The sequence below is a fragment of the Aythya ferina genome (genome assembly GCF_964211825.1).
Source record: "Aythya ferina genome assembly, contig: HAP1_SCAFFOLD_162, whole genome shotgun sequence".
Taxonomy (NCBI): Eukaryota; Metazoa; Chordata; class Aves; order Anseriformes; family Anatidae; genus Aythya; species Aythya ferina.
The window spans coordinates 63784-86696 of NW_028181366.1; the positions used below are offsets into that span (position 1 = coordinate 63784).

Below are 22913 nucleotides of genomic sequence, written 5' to 3' on the forward strand. Positions count from 1 at the left end.
ACACTTCTGCTCAGGAAGAAAATCACGGAAAATGTCAACTTTGATTTTAGATGTTGAATTTGTTGCAGTGAGATCTTCCTCATCGCACGATTCTATTTGGATTTAAACCATATTATCTATGGAGAGACCAAGATTAGGACAAGAACAGCACAGAGTTCAGCATGAAGCCAATCAGGAGCTCAAGTTTGTATTCTTTGTATTCAACTTTACCCTTCTCTTGCTGGAAGGACCTGCTTTTTGACTCTCCTTCTCTTCACTAGGAGCATGTTCCCTCTTGCATTCGTAATGCTCTTTCTCAGTGGTTTTAGTCTTGTCCTTTGTATCTTGGCATCTCTCTGTAACAGCTGAGGAGGAAAGGTTTTTAGAGCTACATTCAGTGTCAGACTCGAGAGAGGAAGTATGCCGCAATTTCTCACCAGGCTCACAAGACTCTTTGCCGGACAAAACGGTTTCTTTTGAAATGAGGTCACGTTCTTTTGATCTTCTTGCTTTCTCCTTGTCTCCACGGTCATCACATTGGTACTGGGCGAGGTATTCAACATTCCCAGGAGATTTCGGAGGGTCCACGACACTGCACAAAATAAAATCACATTTCTCACTTCTGCTGAAGGACATGAATATTAAGAGTAAAACCTTCCAACGTCGAACAAACAAACAAAAACCTCTGAACTACAGGAACCCTCGCAAAGATATGCCATTTAGAAACCTCTCCTGTGATTAGGACACCTTCTTCAGCTCCCAGAGAAAGTGCTTTTTCCCCTCTTGCTTCTGAAGCCATTGCACTAAAAAAGCAAACGCATCTGTCTCCCTCCACATGCTGCTCTGAATAAGAGCCAGAATATTCAAAGCCACTCTATTTGTTCTCCCCACATAGCCGAAAAAACACCAGTTGAAAGAGTTTTCTACCTCTCTCCACGAATTTACATCCACATATCCTATGACTGCAAAAATAGAAGGCGGGGCTCAGGAGAAACAGCCAGTGCTGGAAATGAAAAAAAGCAGCTTGTTTCTTCAGAGTCTTAAGCCTATGCTACTAGGAACAAAACAAAACAAAACAAAACAAGAGGAGAGGAGAACAACAGCGGGAAATTTACCTATTCTCCAGGTGTTCAATTGCAAAGCCTCCTCTGGAGGATCAACAGTTGTGAATTCAGTGTGCTTAGGAGAAATCAGATCTACATCTGAACCACAACTATTTCAGTAGTATCACGAACTTCTGTTACTCTGAAGAAGCAGTCAGCACCGTTTCTATGTTAGGAAAGAGCTGAACAGAGTCTGTTATTCACATCAAGTAGTCAGGCAGGTTTCTTTAGGAAGGCTGGGTTTCACTAGAACATTACTAGCCTGTAAGCCTCATGGCATCACCTTCCATCTTGACTGCTGAACCTCCTTGCTCCCTACTATCTTCTTTGCCAAGATACAGCTGTCCACATTTACTTTTCCTACTTGGCTGGACTGAATTTAAGAAGATCTTGCATCTAAGAAAGGGAACAAAAGCTGCTGCCCAGCAGCGTCTGGCTCAGGGAGGAGTGAGAAAGCTCTGTGCAGCCCCCAAGGTCCGTGCAGCAGGAGGCAGGAGGTGCTCCAGGCTCACAGCAGCAGTTCCCCTGCGGCCTGTGCAGGGAGAGGCCCCTGGTGGAGCAGGCTGTCCCCCTGCAGCCCATGGGTCCCCCGTGGAGCAGATCTCCACGCTGCAGCCCCCCTGTGGCTGGAGGAGCCCCCGGTGGAGCAGGTGGCTGTGGCCTGGAGGAGGCCGCGGCCTGTGGAGAGCCCCCTCAGGAGCAGGCCCCGGGCTGGACTGGAACAGGCTGTGCTGAGCCTGCTTTGCCCGTGACGCTCCTTGTGGAGTGATCTCCCTGTCCTTCTGGCAGCCCTTGAGCCCTTGCCAGCCTCTTTTCTCCCCTTGGCGTTGGAGGAGGGGCAGGGAGAGAGCGCTTGTGCTGGAGCTCAGCTGCCCAGCTGAGGAAAACCACCACGGCTCTGTCTTGCCGCTGCTGCAGCACGCTGGTAGCAGCCAGCACCGTCTGTTCTTCGAGCCTCAGCAAGCCCACAGCATCTTCCGTGAAGGGATCCCGTTCCTTCACGCCTGACAGGCGCCGCCTCCAGAGGCTGAGGGCTTGTGCCCCGTTTGCAAGCGCTTTCTCAGTGCCCCCTTCCCCAGAGACGGATCCCAGCTGCTTGGCTTCACTGCCCTCTGCTGCCAGGCTCCCGCAGCTGCTATCCCAGCAGCGCAGCGAACATGCGGATAGAAGGCTGCATCATCGTGAGTATCCGCACGTCCCCATGTTACATCTTTCATTTCCCTCATTCACAATCGTGTTTTTTGGTCAAGAAAAGTTATCACAAGGAAAAAAAGAATTGTACTTCTCTAATAAGTAGTCTTTGTTGTCCGGCCAGGATCAGTAAAAATCCCTGCTCGCCGGTAACTAGAGCCCTTCATAGACCAGCGGGGGGCAGGGGAAAGGCCTCCTGCCCGGCCGGGCTCCCCTCTGCTGCCCTGAGGGGGAGCAGGCCGTGTCGCAGGCCCTGTGGGTCGGGGTGCCCTTAGGGGAGGGGGGGAGGTGAAGGCCGCAGGGCCTGGAGGCAGGGCTGGGGGCTGGGGTGTTCCCTCCCCCTGTATCAGCCCCTTCTGGGCCCTGTGAGACGCGGAGCTGCTGCCCGGGGTTAGGCCCAAGGTCTCCTGTCAGGCCCAGGGCCGCCCTTCCCCTCGCCCTGCCCTTCCCTCCCGCTCCTGAGCCCTTCGTCAGGCCTTGCTGGGCCCTCTGTCCGGCTGTCTGTCTGTCCGTCCATCTGACCCTCTGGCCATCTGTCCCACCACCCTGCCCCGTCCCTGCCCTCTCCCTAAGGAAGCAAAGAGTCCCCGGGCTGCCTTCATGGGGGGGGTGGGGGGCAGAGGGGAGGTTCTGCTGAGAAAAAAATGAAAGATTTCCCCCTTAACGGGCACCTTGCGAGTTCTTTCGAGTTCCAACCTTCTGCCTTCCTTCCGTAGCAGTGCCTCTAAGGGGTGCGCTGTAAGGCAGCCCTCATCTGGCGCGTTGCTCCTCCGTTCCCCCAAGGAACTGCCTTCAGGATCTGACTAACTCTGGATGCACCCGGTTGTCGCCTTAATTTCTCCTTTAGCTTGCTGAAAACAAGCCGGTTGGGTGACCTTTTGCGTTTCTCGCTTAAAATTTGGATCGAGGAGGTCTGTGTTTCCTTACGCTGATGTCCACGCTGAAGGTGCAGAAGGGTTCCGTGCTGTTGCTTGGGTCAGCCTTGTTGCCAGGTTCGGAATGTTTAGCCTACCGGTGCTTCAGTGCTGTTGGGCTGCACTCAGAGTGTGAGCTCTGGGCGTTATTTCTCAAATACTGCGTTATTTGAGCGTACAGACCCGAGATATTCTGCGGAGAGGTGATTTAAGGCACGTCAGAACCACCGCTGCGGCGTGTGCCAGCGTCGGACGCCCGTTCGAGTGATCGGGCGGAGCAGGTGAGTTGAATTTGGTGCTGGGTGGCGAGGTGGTGTTGGGGGAAGAGCTAGGCTAAGGAGAGCTTCCTCTTGCTCTGCCCCTTCCCATCTCAAATGGCCGCTTCCTGGGGAGATGGGTTCGTTGGGAGGTTAACTACAACGTTACAGTGAGGATGAGGAATCATCTTTAGTCCCGTAGGTATTTGCTGCCAGGCCGCAGCGTTGATTTCAGAAATTGTATTTAAAAAAGGGAAAAGAAAGGAAAGATGTATTCTTTAACATACTCTCTTTTCTCGGAGAGTAGATGGAGGAGCTTCAGCAGTGCCCTTCCTCCGGAAACGATTCCCAGTGTCTGCTCAGACACTGAGGAGGAAAATGGAGGAGAGCCACCCGATAGAAATAAAGGAAAGAAGGGGTCATGGATTAAGGGAAAAGCACTACTTAAAAAATTGGTGCTCTCTAAAAACGGGTTAAGGGTTTGGGACCTGCAGGTGCTGCCTACAGCTGTGTGCGTTGCAGTCGTGCCTGTTGCCACTGAGCAAAACGGGGAGAGCTGCTTTGTCGAACGCGGCGTGTTAAAGCACGTGCCACTGCCTGGAAGAAAAGCACGGACTTCCCTCGTGTGGGCCTTCTTCCCTAGCGATCTGTGGTTTACCTGATGGTTTCCCATAAGCTGAGAATGTTTAAAAGAAAAAAAAAAAAATAAATCAAAAACCAACACCAACGTTGAGAGTGGTGAAGCAGATCCTCACGTGGGGACTCAGAATCAGCGGTGACATCACCATGCGAAGCATTGTGTGCGCTTCGGGTTGGGGCTGCTGCGAGCCTCGCAGCGGGGAGGGAGAGCGGATCCGGGGTGCCTCTGTGTCAGCCCTCTGCCCTGGTGGCTTCGTGAGCACTGAGAGTTTGACTCCTGTGTTCCCAGCTTTCGCTTCCGCACCTGCGGTGTGGCAGAGCCAGCGAGCTGCTTGCTCAGCTGGAGGAGGAAGAGGAGTGACCTCAACATTGCCGAGGTAAAGCACAGTTACTGAAAAGATTTGGCAAAGATGTGGGTTGTACCAGCGCGGCTGCTGCAGCTGCAGCAGATCCTGGAGCATTGGAGAAGATAGAGAGGGTTTTCTTCATGAAAAGAATGCTGTTAAAAGTGTTTTCATGCCAGAAATTAGGATAAACGCCTCTGTTGTTTGACATCCTCTATTGAGCTGGCACATTGGCATTACAGCGTACCTGGCACGCTGTTTGTATTAAAAAAAAAAGGTATTTTATTCAGGGCAGGCCAGAAACCTGCCTTGGCACTTGCACATCGCAGCAATGCTTACAGACCCTGCATCCTGGCTGCCAGGCCAGGATCTAAATCCGATGGTGCTGTTGGTAAACTGAAGCTCAGGAAGCGCTTCTGGGTTTTTTTGTCCTTCCATGTGAATTTTTACCCTGTGAAGATGGTGTATGAAGCTATTTTCGTAACAACAAATAGGTTTAAAAGCAGTTTCAGTTTAACATCTACACGCTTGGGTGTTATCAACAGAGCTTTGTATACTGAGCTGGTGCTTGGTAGGAGAAAAACCATCAATCTTACCTGGGAAACCCGGACCCCCTCAGCTCCATACTGCTATGAGGAAACTCAGATGTAAGAACACACTTAAATAACACCTCACCAGAGCTGTTGTGCTCCTGACCACCAAAGGCACCTTTTTCCAACACCGTCGTACTGGAAGTTGATGCAGCTGGTTCCATCCGTAACGTGTGACTGTACAGTGCTGTAAAAGAACTATTTTTTCACAGCTTTGGAGAAAGTGAAGCAGAGAAAACCACGCGTAACCACTGATACCTGGACCCCAAACTGCCACAGACTGACGGTGATGCCCACTGGATATCTCCTGATACCCTGCTGCCTTCTGACTGCTCCAGCAGAAGTCCCGTTTTAATTAGCCAGCAGGTCCCTCTGAGGGAGGGACTTTGCTAAAAGTCCTGCCGTAGGAAGTATCCTACGGGAGCCAAGTTGCTAAACTGATGTGTGGTTTTCCCTTAACCCCCTCACCCCTGACTTTCCAGCTCCTGACGACACTGCCAACGTGTGCAGTGTCACCGTGTGCCAACTAGGTGCCAGCTGCCATGGTTTATATATTGTAAAATTAGTGATTTGGGACTCGTGAGCACTGAGGAGAGGCTAGCAATTGCTTAAGAGCTTTCCTTGTGTCGCTCTGGGGCAGGGAGATGGGTGAAACATCTTAGGCTTGAAAGTGATTCCCTGCAGAGTGACGTGCTCAGATCTGCACAACAGATCTGTCGTTTTGGTCACCTTATTAGATCCCTGCTTGAGAGGTTGCTTGCAAGAATCGATTCCTCTTCACCTTGATGTGTCAAGCTAAAGACAAATCTGTGCCGAAGCACTGTTTGATCAGACGAGTGCCTCGGTTCAGGATTGTTCTTTGACAGCTACAGAAACAGCAGGACGATCAGCGCCTTCAGGAACAGATGAATTTGATCTTGAGGCTGTCGTAAAACAGGTCCCTGAAGTTTGAAGACTCTTCAAATAGTTTGGGCCAGCAAGGAGCAGCTGTACGTGGCGGCTGCGGTAACTCGGGGCTCCGAGTCTCAGAGAGCGTGGTGAAAGCTGGCTGCTGGAGGAAGCTGAGGCAGCGTTCAGCTCTAACCTTTGCCTTCTTGGCTGGCATCTTTGCACTCCTGCTGTCAGTGGGTGTTGAGTGTCCTTCCCGGCAGCCTCAGAACGTGCCCTCAGATGTAGGCAGCGTTTAGCAGCTAGAATTCCCTCAAATAGAAAGAGTACAAATGATGCGTTTTCTGCTTTTGCTTTGGAACTCTTAGCTTGAGGTTTTCCTGCAGGCCTTGAGGTTTCTTGCAGCAGCAGGGATGAGTTCTGTTAGCAAGAGGCTGTTCTGTGCTTCGACTGTGGGAAGATGAATGGTTACGTGTGCACCGTTAAATATAACTTGACACCTAGCACACCGCACTTGCAGCCTGTGGGGTGCTTTAACAAGCAGGTAAATCAGCAGAGGCTGTTTTGCAGCCGGGGTGATGCTGGGTGATTAAAAAGCAGGGGCAGAACAAGGAGTTTCTAGTGTTTGTTCTTGCTTGTCATCCGACTCTCCACTTCCACTGTTCTTTAAACAAACAAACAAACAAACAAACAAACAAAACAAGCAAGGGGTAAGCATCTTAATATCTTTATTATAAATGGAAGGCACAAAAGAGGCCAGCAACAGAGACTGTCCAAGAGAAATGCTTTGTGCTTTATAAACAAACAAGGCAGTACCCTTAGGTGGGTGTGATAATCCTCCTCTAATGCGTTTTTGGGGTGCAAAAATAGATTTGTTCCTTTCTTGCTCTTCTCTGCAGGACAAAGGCAGAATAGGCACTGCAAAGTTCGACCAGGGAGGTCAGTTTGTTCCGTACTGAGAAAGACAAGCCTGTAAAACAAACTAGACAGATTTTCTTTGTACTATTCATCTTCCTTCAGCAAAGGCAAAGCTTATGACACTTGTTGGGGTGTATTTCCAGACCCCCAGCTACTGGCACTGTAGCGCATCTCTAATTCTTTGGTACAAAAGGTTCAAAATCTCTTAATGCAAAAATTTTACCAGCACCCTGGAGCAAAAAAAAGAAATCTAAAACCCTTACCAACTTCTATTACAGACCTGCTGAGTGCACCAGAGTTACTCATTTTTATTCAGGCTTTCAGGGGCAACTTCAGTTGGTTTAGTGCTTGGATTGCTCTGTTAGCAGATGTCAGTTTAAAAAAAAAAAAAAGCTTTTGAGGTCCTTTTTAAAATGAGACTGCTTTTTTGGAATTTGGAATACTGCAAGGTATCGTTGGTTTTGCTTTCTTCCCATTCCTTAGACCAGATCCATTCAGATTCTGAACAGCGTTCCCGGTCTGTTCAGGAAAATGGAAGGCAACAAGCAAAATGATGAGCTCCTTGGGCAGTCAAAAGAGCTAAATCTGGAGAGTGTTTTGAGTCAAACTTCCATGCTAAGGAGCACCAGTAATTGTTAGAAGTAGCTGCAGAGGAACCTGCATGGCACTGGGTGTGTTTCTGAAGGTGCTAAAGGTCCGAAGTGATGATTCCTATCCATACTAAAGAAGAGAAGGAAACCTTGCACTTAACTACTGTTTTTATTCCCTTTGTCCAGCAGTCAAAAGCAGTAACTAATATGAGAACCCAACTTTTCCTCTCTTTATTTTAGATTTGGGAAAATTCCCTGCCAAAACAATATTTCCTGGAAAATTCACTAGTGTTTGTGTGAGTAAAAGCTTCCAACCTTTTATTATTAATTTGTAAGAACTATTTCATCCACTTTTGTCCAGAAGAGTCAGAAATAATTTGCACAGAAATGTGCAGCGTTTTATTGAAAGGATTCAGAATCACTCTGAATTGAACTTTATCTGGTCTGGTTGCAGGTTTTGTGACATTTAGTGTCTTTAAAAAAAAATAAATCAAAATTTCTGACTTCATATCAGAAAAAAAGAAAAAAAAATGCTTGTGGCGAAATAAAATCTGTTGCAGCTCTGCTCATCGAAAACTCATTGGCTGTTAAATTGGACCTAAGTCGTCTTCTCTAACCTTTCATGATCCTGCAGCAATGGATGATGATGGATATATGGATTAGGGAACAGCACGTGATGGCAAACCTGTGGTATTTGCTACAGCGCAGAAAGAAAAACCAAATTGCTTCCAAAAAATCAAAGTAATTCAAAATCCTTGGTATCATGCAGCCGTGCCACTGGCAAAGTGAGCATTCCCCTGCCTCTCAAAGCTTGCTGTACCCTTGATCTGCTGTCTTGCTGCTGTTAATTGATTGCAACTCTACGTGTCTGATCAGGGCTACGAGTTGTTCTCGATATGGAGATCATACAACATCTACTGTGCACGCTTGTGTGTATAGATATGTTTATCCTGTATGCATGTACATCCGTATGCATATTTGTGTGCTGGCCCCCAGATCCCTCATGTTACAAAGCATCGGCCTCGAAGGCATACTCATCAAAATCTTTTGTAGAGCCTCCATTTTTTTCTAGTTCCCTCAAAATGAGAGAATTTTTACGCGCTCTCTGTGTCGAAAAGGCAAAAATTCTGATTTTCACTGTCGCTCTCGCTAACTTTCTCTCACTCCCTCCTCGTGTGTGTATAAACACAGATGTGTGTATGAGTATGCACATCTGTGGATTTAGATGCACTGGTATGTTTTTTGCTGTACAGGTAATAAAGACGGGGAAAGGTTTTTGTGTTTTCTTAATAGGTGAAGAAATCTTGAAGACCAGAGATTGGAAACATGCTGAATTTTAAATTAAAAAAAAAAAAAAAAAAAAAAGTTAAATTGCCCGGCTGTGGAAGATGGAGCCTCATTTTTGCAGCCACTTTGAATCACGAGTTCATCTCTAAATGCGCTGTTTTTTTTTTGTTTTTGTTTTGTTTTGGTTTTTGGTTTTTATTTTTTTGAAGAGCTAACTAACCCTGGCTGCATCCAGTCTGAGAGAGCATTCAAATGGACTTGCTTCCTCTCTTAGTTATAAGCTGTTTAAAAGCGCATCCTATGTTTGAATTGTGGATGAGAGGTTCCCTTGGCAAAGTGAGGAGGAAAATTCTTCCTACCCCTTTATTATTAATTCACGGATTCAGTCTTGGTTCGGCCTACAGGAGCAGTTAACTGGAAGCCTTTGAAGATCGATAACTTTGCTGAGGTTGTCCAGGTAGGTGAAATCGAAGACCCACAGGGCCTGGAACGTGCTGTTTAATGCGTCCTAACTGTGTTCTAGAGAAGTTATTTGTAGCCATAGTTGATTATTGACTTGCATGTATCATCAGGTGGTTTTTTAAGGAGTGACTCCGTTTTCAGGCTTCCAGATGTGCTCCAGGTCATATTATTGAGGATGTGGAAGAGAACGCTTGCTGACAAAGCTCCTGGCAGCTTTACAGAACTTTAATATTTAGTTAGTTCATGTAACAGCTGATTTCAAGGCTTTGCTCTCTTTGAGAGACTGATAACTGGATTTGATTAACTGAAGAAAGCTGGAAAAATGTTCGTTCCTCATTATTTTTCACTTGTTACTTTCTTTCGGGTTACTTTTAAAAAGAAGATTTCACCGATCACAAGCCAGTAGAAGACTTTCAGCCCAAGCAAGGGTGAAGACAGCTCTCTCCAAGAGCAGAGGAAGTCCCAGTGGAGAGAACCCAAGCTTGTTAGCAGAACTCGTCGGCATGTCTAAACAAGGAGACGACTGCTACTTCTATTTCTATTCTACCTGTACCAAGGTATGGCAGGTTTTCCTTTGCCTTGCTTTTTTTTCCCCTTTTTTTTTCAGGAAGGAGTAGATTAGGAGGAGGAAGCGCACTGGTCTTTGGTTAACTTGAGAACCAGATAGATTGTGAATTCAGTTGTAGCAACATGAGGCAGCAGCATGGCCATTTTTGAGGCTGTACTCTATTTTCCTTGTTGGTTTCCTTTTGGTTCCAGGGAGACAAATGTGCCTACCGCCACTGCGAAGCTGCTCTGGGCAATGAGACGGTCTGCAAGCTGTGGCAGGAGGGTCGTTGTTTCAGGAATGTCTGCCGATTCAGACACATGGAAATTGACGTGAGTGCCTAACAATGTGTTCTCAAAATAAATCCACAAAAGCATTTTTCAGTGCCGTAGGTGTACTGATTGTGCTTTTGCAGGATAGATTTGTTTGCTTCAAAATCATACTGGTTTCTGTTACCAAGAGAGGGGGTGGGAGGAAGCAGAGGGAAATAAAATCAATGCCTTAGGTATGTCTTAGCAAGATATTTTTATTTTTTTTTATTAGATGCTGACAGTTTTCTCAAGAGATGCAGAATAGCTGTTAAATAGACTGCTAAAACCTGCTGGAGCAGGGGGGTAATAAACAGGCTGTTCTATCCTCATGGGAGCAGGCTTGATAATGAACTATCAGGTGTCTTCTGACCCACAGTCCTTCAGATAACGCTGTTGTAGCTGCCTGGGGTAGGAAGTGGGGAAAGTTAAAGGTGCAGCAGAACTAAGTGTCCAAGAAGTAGTTCTAGACAGGGTTAACCTAGGCAATTTCAGATGTTCTTTTTCCCTCTGAATAATCCTAGTATAATCCTAGGTGTATTAGTTTAAGCCACCCTCAACTGATGTCTGAGAGTGCCTGTCTTCTCAAACTGAGTGATGACCAAACTAAATGTGCATAGTGGTTACAGCTTATGCAAACTTTGTGAATATGCCCAGAAATACTACACTTAACTGAGAAACTGACCTTTGGAATGATGTTTCAGCACTGTGTTGTGACAGCTGTCACGATCTGGAGCTGTGCATCTCTTTGCAAGCCTCAGGTGCATGTTATCACGAGCTTTTCTTTCTTTCTGTCTTCAGAAAAAGCGCAGTGAGATTCCTTGCTACTGGGAGAACCAGCCGGGAGGCTGTCAGAAAGCCAACTGTGCTTTTCATCATGCAAAGGGACGTTACATCGATGGACAATTCTTACCACCAAGCAAGAGTGAGTTTAGGTCCTTTTTCTTTAAGCGCTGAAGAATTAATTTTGAGTAGTACTTAGTGGGTGCCAATCCTGTAGGGGGCGTCAGGTAACTGTTCATTTGTGAGGGCAGGAAAAGGTCTGCAGTCATAGGTGTACTGCACCGAGTGTACTGCTGGTGTTTGTTTTCTGCTTTCGTGCTCAGCTTCTCTTTGCTTAGTGTGATGTTTGCCTTGCAGTTTGCTTCCTGTTGTTTCCTCTTTTGCTGGGTGGTAGGGAGATGTGGTGTTGTTGGAAGGGAAATCATTGTTCACGGTGTAAGCAGTGATGGGATGGGCAAAAGGAGATGCTGAATTCGTTGTCTGTGCGGGTTATCTGCCTTTGCTACCATCTCTTTGCATTGTGGTCAAAGTTTTAAACTGCCATATTACCGATGATCCTCGTCTTCCTCTAGCTACACTGCCAAGTCCGCCTGAGTGCGCGGACGATGATCTGAAAGTGGCTCAGATGTCACTGCAGCAAAACAAACTTTCTGTCCAGTCAAATCCCTCTCCACAGCTAAGGGGGTGACGAAAGTGGAAAACTCTGAAAATGTCCCAAGCCCTACACACCCTCCAGTTGTAATCAATGCTGCGGATGATGATGAAGATGATGATGGTGAGCATGTTTTGGTTCTTGGAAGGAATTTGTGCTGTAAATGATTGTGTAAATCTTTGGTTCTTGAAGGAATTTGTGCTGTAAATGAATGTGTTAAATCTTTGGTTCTTGAAGGAATTTGTGCTGTAAATGAATGTGTTAAATCTTTGGTTCTTGAAGGAATTTGTGCTGTAAATGAATGTGTTAAATCTTTGGTTCTTGGAAGGAATCTGTGCTGTAAATGGATGTATAAATCACAGATGACCTGAGGTCTGACTAGCGATAGGGCAGGCAGTCTGGCCAGGTCACTGGTGGCTTTGTCTGGCAGTCAGTGGACAGAAGCTGAAACGTTGGAGGAAAGCTTAGAACCACTCCTGGCTTTAGCTGGTCTTTTGTGTAAAGTTCTATGTGAAACTAGGAAGGAAATTTCTTTTTTCTGTCTGAAGAGCAATGTGTTGTGTAGTAGTTAAAGCTGCAGAGAGAATCTAGAGTCCTAGATGTTTTGTCCTAGTGTATTCTACTTAGGAGTTCATCAGGTCAGTGTAGCTGTTTAAAAACAAACAAACAAACAAACAAACAAACAAACAAAACAAAACGGCAACAAAGTTTTTTATATGAACCATGGGCTGAAGTGTCACTGCATGAGCTACGTAATCATGACCAACCTGGTCTATGCATAACTGAATCGATTTTTCCCCTTCAGACCAACTTTCTGAGGAAGGAGAAGAAACTAAAACTCCCGTCCAGCATCCAGCTGCGGAAGGCAAAAATGGATTACGGGTGATTTCCACTCGGAAAGGCAGTTCTACTACTACTAAACAAGGTATGCCAGCACCTTAGTAGGATAAATCAGAAGAACTTGACAGTTAAGTCAAAAGCAGCGTGGTGTAAAAACACAACAAAATGTAGGGGTGCTGAATGGAGTCGGTTATTTCCATGATCTCATTTCTGCCATTAATACCATCATGTGCCCATTGGGTCAGAAAGGTGAACTCCTTTTCTTTACTTTTGGAGAACAAAACAGGGCCACAGCATGGAGTTTAAATGGCTGCACGTGCAGCCTTGCAACCACTGTTGATAAGCCATATCTAACGATAGAGGGATCTAATATCGTGTAAATGGATTAAAATGTGGATCTAATATCGTGTAAATGGATTAAAATTAAAACTACATTTTGAACCCTGAAGGATGAAAGGAGGGGCAAAATGCCATTGGTTCTATGGCTCTTTCACTTGTGAGGAGTGTTGGCAGGCTTTATTCGAAATACTTCAGAAAGTTCCTGAGCGCTAAGAAGCCTGAGGACCTGTGGTCCTCAGTGAGTGCCTCTAAGCCTGTCTCATGAACTGTTTCCTGTTTTCAGAGGGCAATCTGAATTTTGGAATAAAAACACTTGAGGAAATCAAATGGCAGAAGATGAAGGAAAAAAATAAGAGACACGGTGGTGAGTTAATATTCCCTACTTTCTTATCCTGTTCACGGCAGGTGATGGTGACTGGGAGCTGCTTGAGGGACAGACTTCCATTTTTAGCTGGGGGCATAAAGCAACCTGATTCTCAGCCAGCTGGTATTCTAAATGGGAGTTCAAAGGGCAACCAGAGGCAAATTAGTCACCTCTCTTCTTTACATGCTCTGCTTGCTGTATTTTTGACAGTAACAAATCATTTAAAGTTTTTTGTTCTTTGTGATAGTTTTTTATGTTGGGTAAACTTCCTTACGTTTTGGTTGCTCTGAACAGAAGGTTCTTCAAGATCTTCTCTTCGTCCCGTTGATTCTATGATTTTTCCTGCTCCAGAAGAGGAAAATGTCCGGACAGTGGTGAGAACTGTGACAGTGTCTTCCAAGAAAGGTAATAATGAATGCTTTTGTTTTGATTTCATTACTCCTAAACTGGAGGGTTAAGCAATACTTAAAACAATTCACCCATGTTAGCCTTCTGGTGCTGCCTTCTGTTCAAAACGTGCTTTTATGCTTAAAGTCCCTGGTTGTACTGGAAAGATTTGGTGCTCAGGTTAAGTGCAGTGGCAGGAGAGAAAAAAAAAAGTGTCAGTATGCCAATAGGGGGGTAACTGAAAACCAGAAGAGTAACGAGAAGAGCGAGCTGTAGAAGCCAGTGCTATATAAGAAGCAATTTCTGAAGCATTAAAGAGGCGTACAGTGGCAGGTGTGGACACAGTATGACAGGAGTTTGTGTATAAATTGTTTAGAGCTGTGCAAATGCCTTTTAAAGGGAAAAAAGTGTGGAAGTACTTTTACTCGTAGACATTCACCTTAGAAAGGAATATTTCTCAGCATTTGCACCTAAGAATATTCTGCTTGCTTATGCAGCTTTGTTCTGCACAAAGTATAGGTGTCAAGCAGACTCAGATTCACTTTCTACTATCTCAGCTGGAATTTGAAGCAAGCACTGAGACTATTAATATTTTTTTTCCATGTTAATTATAGTTAAAATATGAGTTTATGTGGTTTAGCTGTCAAAAGAGTGTCTGACTAGGGTTTTTTGGACATGGGCTAACAGGATAATATTTCTGTTGGCTACTGGTTTCTGTGAAATAGAAAAAAAAATTCCCTTTTGTTTTAGGGGAGGAACCTGTGGTTCGAGTAGATCTTGCTGATAGACAAGGAAAACGGAAAGCCTCCGCGGGTAAGAACTTTTTACGAGCTGTTACGTAGGTGCTGCCTTCTATATATGACTGCATTAAAGAGTATTTGTGATGTATGAAAGGAAAATACATTGCAGTGGAGATCTGTGTTGACTGCAGAAATGGCAAAAAAAAAAAAAATCATTTAGCAGCTGAAAGGCAATTCTATGAAAATATGCTTGAAAAAGAGAAGCTTATTGTTGACTGTTCTCAAACCTTCCTGCAAAGAAAAGTTCTTACAATATTCCTTGTTTTCTCTGAAGATGATGTAAGCAGCCTTCCAGTGAAGCGCAGCCTTGCTGAAAGGCTGGGGAAGAAGGTAGAGGCTCCGGGAAATGCTGACAAAGCACCCAAGAGAGAGACAGGTACTAAACGGGCATCTGGATTGGATTCCTGGGTTTCGTATTTAGTCTTTCTGTTTGTCCTTTTCCAGTGATGTTTCTTTTTGCATGTTGGCTGAGGTCGTAATCACTGGGATTCAAAGTTACCTTTCCTGTCTTGTTTTGAAATGTGAACCTGAAGTTGACATTATGCAGCCTCCCTAATTCGTTCTTTTTCTGTTTTGCAGTTCGAGTTCCCAAGTCTCTGAAGGACAGGCTGGGATTACCTCCTAAGCAGACCAGTACTGAGAGAGGTAACAGCTAGATATTAAATATGCTTTCTCCTCCTTCCTTTCCACGAACTTGGACTGCTTTCATACATCCCTACAAACTAATTTAAACGAAAACAAAGAACTGACGCCTCTTGCTTGAGTGCTGAAGCTCTTCTGACAGCCACTATCAGAACTCTGGCTCTAGGTGTGTGTTTATTTTCTACTTGTGCCTTGTCGAGGTTTTTAGCTGCTTCTGTGAACCGTTACGTACAATTAGAATAGAACCACTGCCAGGAGCAGGAATTTGAAATGCAGTCTGAAAAAGTAATAAAGTAAAGCAGCATTTCTGTGTAGCAGTTCTCTCTGGATAGGGCTGGTCTTCAAAATACAAGTGGCTCAGAGGAGGAGGAGAATGTTGTTCTAAGGATATTGTTCTAAGATGCATTATTGGGAACGCTCAAGATGAGTTTTCCTTAGTGCTCTGACAAATTTTGGAGACTTAAAATATTGCTGGACTCTCTTTAAATGTTGGTGCTTCTCCTCATTTCTTGATGATGACAGGGAAGGCTGCCAAGCCGATGGGAGAGATCCATGTGAAAACACTGGAGGAAATCCGTCGTGAGAAAGCTCTTCAGAGACGCGAAACTCAAGCCAAAGCCGAGGCTGAAGGGCATGGTAAAACTGAAGATTCCAGCGCAGGGGCAAGAGCTGCTCGTGCAGGTCGCATCCAAACTTTCTCTGAAGCCTTGTCCGAAAAAAAGAATAATCGCTTGGTAGAAGAGAAGAAAAAAGCAGGAGAATGCCATAGCAAGAGCAAAATTCAGGGTGAGTCCAAGAAGCAGCTCGCTCTGTCCGGGCCCAGCAAAGGGCAGGCGAAGGAGCCGGCAGGAAAAGTCAAGCCGGAAGGAGAAGTGCGTGTTAAAACCTTGGAAGAAATAAAGCGTGAGAAAGCTCTGCGGATGCAGCAGAGTGAAGGAGATGTGCCAGCTCCCTCAGCACAACCCGGACCTGCCCCAGCAGAGCAGAAATCTTTATGGAGCACAAAACTAACAGGTAATAAGATGCTTTAATGCCTGCCCCAGTGAGGTGCTTCCCATATTGAGCAAGTTCAGTTTGCTCAGGATCTGCTTCATGGATAAATGCTGAATGGCTTGCACATTGTAGCCTTTCTCTCTCTCTCTCTCATGGGACACAAGGAAATAAATGCACAAAGGAAACAAGTACCCAGCTTTCTTTATTTCTGCCGTTGACAACACTTTTTTTTGTCTTTTTTTAAAGCACCTGAAAAAGAAGAAAAGAAGGCAGTGGAATTGAACCGGCCTTTTCCTAAACTTTCCTCTGGACCTGATGTACAGGTGAGTCCTCTGTGAAGACACACATCCATTCGTACAATTTCTGATAATTCTGACAAGTTTTGTTACTCACCGTGTGCCACCCTCTTGAGTGTGTTCTTACCCTTCAGCAGCTGGTAGGAGCTGCAGTGCAGTCTAAATCCTATCGCCAGCAGCATTTCCAGACAACTCTGTAATCCTCAAACTTGGAATCAGTCTGTTTATACCACAGCAACAAAGAAACCCTGTTAGCACCAGCTGAAATCTACACAGTTAACGTGGAGGGAATTCTTTTTGTTCTTACTGACTTGATCTGTCAGACATGAAGGATTTAATACAGAAGGCCAGAGTTCTGCGTTCAAGGAAATCAATCTGTCAGTGGATACTGTATAGGGGAACTTGTATGACTTTCTGCTGCTTAAAAAGAATGTGATAAATAGATGTACAGCAGAACACCCTAGCTGTTTAAAGAAGCTTGCCATAGTGGATATTGCAGATATGTGAGACTGCGTCCATAGTAAAGCATGGCTCTTGTTACAGGCAGAATTTTATGGAAAAAAAAAAAAAACAAAAACAAACAAAAAAAAACAACAGTAACCTGAACGAGATTAATATGCTGTTCCACATCAAGACCATTTTGGAGGGATTGCTGATCAGATTTTCTTAACGAAATCTCCACGGATTTTATTTATTTTTTTTGTCCTATTCATGCACTCCTTTTCTTTCCTTCTAGCCCACTCAGCAGAGTGGAACTCGTAAATGTCCAGAGAAGAGCTTTGAAGAGAGACGGTGGGAGAAGTGGCAACAGAGAGAACAACAAGAGAAGCTTCGGCAGGAGGAAGCTGCTGTCAAATCTACTGCTGGCTTCTTTAATACTGAACCAGCAGGGAAAGTGGCAGCTCAATTTCAGGGCCAGGAAGCTAAAAGTAAGTGTTGAAGGTTAAGAGTTACTTAGGTTGTCTTCTGAAATACAGACAGAAGATGACAATTCTCATGCTGTAACTCTGGCTGGGTGCATTTTGCCACGCAGTGCTACGAAGCGAAGGGTGTACTTTCTTTTTCTTAGTTTGTTTCTTTTCCTGCCAGCCAGATGTTAGGTAAGGAACGGGAGACTAGAAAATGACACTACAAATGTGGACTTTGTAGAACAACTTAACTGTGGGACATCACTGCAAGGGAGAGGAAGCTGGTACAACAGTTGCATACACTCTTGTCCTACTATAACTGCTGCTTTTTCCTTTCCTAGTGGGAGCAGGACTTTAAATATAAAAGCCGTCTATATTTGTGAACCTAGCTTGCACTTAGGATTGCTATGTGTCTGAGGTTTCCCTTGTCCTGGATTATTATTTACTGTAGCTCTTCGGTTTCTTTGTTCCTTTGTATGGATTGTTGGTAGACAGAGTTTCCTATGTGGAAAAGATTCCTGAGAATCCAGGCAATGGCGGTGTAATTGTGCTGGCCAAATGCATTTAAGTGTGTAGAAGGACTGTGGAAATGATTAAGAGAACCTGGATTTTTCCTGAGGCAGAGCAAGACTGTATCAGTTCTCTCTTGCTTTTACTCTAGCCAACTTTATGACACCTGCGAAGCCTTCGCGTGGGAAAGTCACTTTCCCCAAGAAGAAGGCACTGAAACGTAAGGCACCTGGGAGTTATCCCTCTGCCATAGCAGCTGTGGAACTACAGACTGCCTTTGATGCTGACATGATGGGACCTCCAGCCAGAAAAGCAGCCATGGTAAGGCCAGGGGCTAATGCAGCGATGGATCCCTTGTTAAATTTCTACCCTCCTCTATTTGAAAAGGTGGAAAACTCAAACGTTCTGCAGGCCTTCTGTTTCCTTTGAAATCCAGTAGCTGTCTCCAGGATGCTTGTAGAACCCTTCTGTATTTATGAGATGAATGGCACTCTTTAACCGGTACTCTGATGCTGTGATTTCTCTGGTGTGGGGGATTTTGTCCCTTAATGCCATGTTCTTAAAAGACACCAGATCATGAATAACCTCCAGGTGAATGTGAACTTTCTTCAGGAGCACCTTGGTTTTGTATTTTGGCCACGGCTCCGCAATGCCAGAGGAGAAGCAGTGTGGAGGAAAAAGCTATTAAGGAATCTTTTACCCATGTGTCATAAATACTGTTTTGCTGCTTTCTAGGGTGTTTCAGACGTGCCGGAGCACGTCCCAGCCATCAGACTTGAAGAAAATCCCCCAAACAGGTGACAACCCCAACTTGTTCTTTTTCTTAATCAGTGTATATCCCCAGGGAAACATAAGTTCTGTCACATGTGGGAAAAAATGAGGGTTCTGAGATAATTGAAGCCCAAATCCATCAAAGGAATAAGTCACCTGAAACCACTTTCTAGCAGCTAGCAGGATTGCTTAATTAGGCTTTCTTGAAATGCTGCAAGTCAGCACAGCTTTCCGGTGACTTCTTGGGTTGTCTGAATACCTGAACGAGGATGAGGTGAAGTTCTACTTCCTCGTGAGGTGATAGATGATGAGTAGTGTCCTCTGCCTTTTGGTCCTCAAGAATGCCACCTCAACTCCAGGTGCCCTGGCTTCACAGATAAACCCCCAGACTGAAAAATGTACCTGGTAACACATCGGGCTCTAAATGTAGCCCTGGATTGATTGATAACAATCCCTGTGTAAGATTGAAGCGTAGGAGGGCTTGCCTACAGTTTTAAGAGCCGGTTTGCAGGAAAGGGATTTCCCGTTAAGAAATGGCATATCCTGATTGTTCTTTCTTGCTCTCCCAAGACCTGAAGTGCGTCTTGGAAGCCCGGAAAGATTTGAGGAGCAGATGGAGATGGATCTCGAGACCTCGACCTCAGCTTCTTCCCAGCCAGAAGAGGCACGGACACGCTGGCTGAGTTCCACAGGGAACGCGCCCTTATCTGCGGATGAAGATTTTGAGAAGCTACTTTGGGAAATCTCAGGAGGCAGACTGGAAGCCGAAATCGACTTAGACCCAGGGAAGGACGAGGATGACCTCCTCCTTGAACTCTCCGAGATGATTGACAGTTGAACTGCGTAGTCCTAGGGTATAATTAAAAAAAAAAAAAAATTAAAACTGTTCTTCTTGTTGGATACCCCGAGGTGATCCTTTTTCTAACTGAGGCTTTGCAATGAGACTTAAAGCACAGTCCGAAGTGGTAGAAATTGGCAGGATCTGCGCTCAGTTGTCCTAAATTTCCCTGCTGGTCAGAGTTAAGGTCTTGTGCATCCGTTCTGTAACTATAGGTGGTTACCTTCGATATCGAGAGGACAAAGCACTTCTTTTGCCACAGAAAGTTCTCCATTGGCACGCCATGGTGGCTACAAATCGATCTTCTGATGGAGCGATGCTCTGAAGGCTGAAATGTAAATCTTCTTCCTTCCTCCGCCCTTGGCACAACTCGATGTTGGGCACATTGTGAAGCTTCGGTGTTCTGATTTCTCGGACAGTTGATAAGCAAATCCTGGAGTTACTATGTCAACTCTTGATGTTTACTCGTGTATGCCATTGTTTTGACTGTACCCGTGTCAGATGATGAAGCTGTAGGGGTGGGAGGGAGCAGAATCGTTATTGCAGTGTGTTGTGGACCAAACTTGCTGCCAGGAATGGGGGTGGGGGTCAGCCCACCCAGCCTTCCTTTCAGTTATCAGGGGGGATCAAATGGTGAAAAGCAGCAGCTCTGCCATGCGGCTCCGCTACCCCCACTCCCTTCTCTTGTGCTATACCAAAGTTCCCCCAGGCTTTGGTTGGTGCTTTTTGCCTGTGTGAGGACTCCGGGGTGAGCAGTCGGGACTCTGTCACAGTCACAGGGTCGATGAAGGGTTGTTTAAGTGCCTCTTGGTTTTAAAACTTGCTCCCCTGAGCTGCTGGCTCTGCTGCCTGCTACAGCAAATGTTCGGGTGCCATCAGCATCGCGCTTGGGCATGGGCACTGACCCTGCGGAGGACAGAGCTGAGATTCGGGTGTATTGTGTACCCTGCCACCAGCCATCGTTTTTTTTCCCCTAGCAGGTCAATTTTGAATTATTTTCCGAACTTTTCGCGGCACGGTAGGCTCTTCCCGCTATGATTTGTGAAGCTGTGGGGGCCCTCAGGCATTTGCTGCTGGCAGAGGAAAAGCGCTTGTCGAATTTGTTGTAAATACTTAATGTTTGGACAAAACCACGCGTCTCTGTGTGTGTGTGTGTGTGTGCTGTGACGCCCCGGCCCCACCAGGGAAAACCTCCGCGGACGAAACTGCTGCTGGAGCTCACGCAGGCCTTCATCGTGCCAAAGGACTTCACGGGGACTTCTGCCGGCTCAGGAATGGGGGAGAAAAAGCAAAATCAGGAGGAGGAGAGCTCAGAGACTGCACCCACCTGCCCTCGCTTTCCCTTCACCCCAAGAAGCCCTGTTCTACCATCAGCCTTCGCCTCTTCTGCCTGCGGTGCTGGGAGCAGGAGCGGCGAGGCGGTGGCAGCCATGGCGTACCGCGGGCAGGGCCAGAAGGTGCAGAAGGTGATGGTGCAGCCCATTGTATCCTTCCTGCGGCTGGGGGGTGCCGGGGAGGTGGGTGGGGGGCGGCTCGGACCTCAGGGGGCTCGGCCCGGGCCTTGAGGCCTTGTCGCGGGGCCCTGAGGCCTCGCTGTGGGGTTTGGGGCCTTGTCCCGAGCCCGGAACTGTCGTCCCCGTGCTGAGCCCTTAACACAGCGCCCCAGAACCTCATCTTCCGCTACCTGCAGAACGTGAGTACCGCGGGGAGGGGGCGGGGATGGGGATTTGGGAGGTGTGGGGGGAGTGGGGAGGGTCTGGGGATTCCCCTCGGTGAGTTTTCAGCTCCTGGCCGTGTCCCGGGACGGGTTTGTGGGGGATGGAGAGCTGTGCGGCGTGCTGGTGGGCACAAGGAGCCCGGCGTTTCCCCCTCGTGTAGCCGGGCGTGCAGGGGTGTTCCCTTGTGACTGGAAACGTGTTCTTCACCAAACGTGTAGTATTCACCCGATGGTGTAACGTTCACATGTCAGATTGCTCATTGGAACTGCCCCTGAGAGTTGCTCCTCGGAGCGTTTGGGAGCTGTCGTGGCTGTGGCTAGCAGGTATTTCTGAACACATGAGAGAACAAAAGTGCTCAGTGTTTGTGGCCCGACTTACTCTCCTCCTTCGTTCTGCAGAGGTCGAGGATCCAGGTGTGGCTCTATGAGCAGGTGAACATGCGGATAGAAGGCTGCATCATCGTGAGTATCCGCACGTCCCCATGTTACATCTTTCATTTTCCCTCATTCACAATCGTGTTTTTTGGTCAAGAAAAGTTATCACAAGGAAAAAAAGATTTGTACTTCTCTGCCTTTCCCCTCGCCCTGCCCTTCCCTCCTGCTCCTGAGCCCTTCGTCAGGCCTTGCTGGGCCCTCTGTCCGGCTGTCTGTCCATCCATCCGAACCTCTGGCCTTCTGTCCCACCACCCTGCCCCGTCCCTGCCCTCTCCCTAAGGAAGCAAAGAGTCCCCGGTGTGCCTTCATGAGGGGGGGGGAGAGGGGAGGTTCTGCTGAGAAAAAAATGAAAGATTTCCCCCTTAACGGGCGCCTTGCGAGTTCTTTCGAGTTCCAACCTTCTGCCTTCCTTCCGTAGCAGTGCCTCTAAGGGGTGCGCTGTAAGGCAGCCCTCATCTGGCGCGTTGCTCCTCCGTTCCCCCAAGGAACTGCCTTCAGGATCTGACTAACTCTGGATGCACCCGGTTGTCGCCTTAATTTCTCCTTTAGCTTGCTGAAAACAAGCCGGTTGGGTGACCTTTTGCGTTTCTCGCTTAAAATTTGGATCGAGGAGGTCTGTGTTTCCTTACGCTGATGTCCACGCTGAAGGTGCAGAAGGGTTCCGTGCTGTTGCTTGGGTCAGCCTTGTTGCCAGGTTCGGAATGTTTAGCCTACCGGTGCTTCAGTGCTGTTGGGCTGCACTCAGAGTGTGAGCTCTGGGCGTTATTTCTCAAATACTGCGTTATTTGAGCGTACAGACCCGAGATATTCTGCGGAGAGGTGATTTAAGGCACGTCAGAACCACCGCTGCGGCGTGTGCCAGCGTCGGACGCCCGTTCGAGTGATCGGGCGGAGCAGGTGAGTTGAATTTGGTGCTGGGTGGCGAGGTGGTGTTGGGGGAAGAGCTAGGCTAAGGAGAGCTTCCTCTTGCTCTGCCCCTTCCCATCTCAAATGGCCGCTTCCTGGGGAGATGGGTTCGTTGGGAGGTTAACTACAACGTTACAGTGAGGATGAGGAATCATCTTTAGTCCCGTAGGTATTTGCTGCCAGGCCGCAGCGTTGATTTCAGAAATTGTATTTAAAAAAGGGAAAAGAAAGGAAAGATGTATTCTTTAACATACTCTCTTTTCTCGGAGAGTAGATGGAGGAGCTTCAGCAGTGCCCTTCCTCCGGAAACGATTCCCAGTGTCTGCTCAGACACTGAGGAGGAAAATGGAGGAGAGCCACCCGATAGAAATAAAGGAAAGAAGGGGTCATGGATTAAGGGAAAAGCACTACTTAAAAAATTGGTGCTCTCTAAAAACGGGTTAAGGGTTTGGGACCTGCAGGTGCTGCCTACAGCTGTGTGCGTTGCAGTCGTGCCTGTTGCCACTGAGCAAAACGGGGAGAGCTGCTTTGTCGAACGCGGCGTGTTAAAGCACGTGCCACTGCCTGGAAGAAAAGCACGGACTTCCCTCGTGTGGGCCTTCTTCCCTAGCGATCTGTGGTTTACCTGATGGTTTCCCATAAGCTGAGAATGTTTAAAAGAAAAAAAAAAAAATAAATCAAAAACCAACACCAACGTTGAGAGTGGTGAAGCAGA

The 22913-nt window shown here is 46.8% G+C and overlaps 1 protein-coding gene and 1 pseudogene across 2 annotated transcripts; both read left to right on the top strand.

Annotated features, from left to right (window-relative positions):
• The first annotated feature begins 2801 nt into the window (after positions 1-2801).
• LOC311428843 (zinc finger CCCH domain-containing protein 11A-like) lies at positions 2802-19430 on the top strand (annotated as a pseudogene). The gene is made up of 19 exons: positions 2802-3468; positions 4373-4460; positions 9105-9157; positions 9545-9719; positions 9922-10041; positions 10819-10942; positions 11373-11575; positions 12258-12377; positions 12915-12995; positions 13290-13400; positions 14133-14195; positions 14457-14558; positions 14762-14827; positions 15347-15838; positions 16064-16140; positions 16850-17042; positions 17683-17852; positions 18267-18328; positions 18873-19430. The product of its transcript is annotated as a zinc finger CCCH domain-containing protein 11A-like (transcript).
• Positions 19431-20348: 918 nt separating this feature from the next.
• On the top strand, positions 20349-22893 carry LOC311428845 (uncharacterized protein). The gene is made up of 4 exons (XM_084540100.1): positions 20349-20624; positions 20807-20833; positions 21257-21319; positions 21711-22893. Exons 1-4 carry the CDS (start codon positions 20415-20417, stop codon positions 21720-21722), a joined length of 312 nt encoding a protein of 103 aa, XP_084396226.1. The 5' UTR covers positions 20349-20414; the 3' UTR covers positions 21723-22893.
• Positions 22894-22913: the final 20 nt, after the last annotated feature.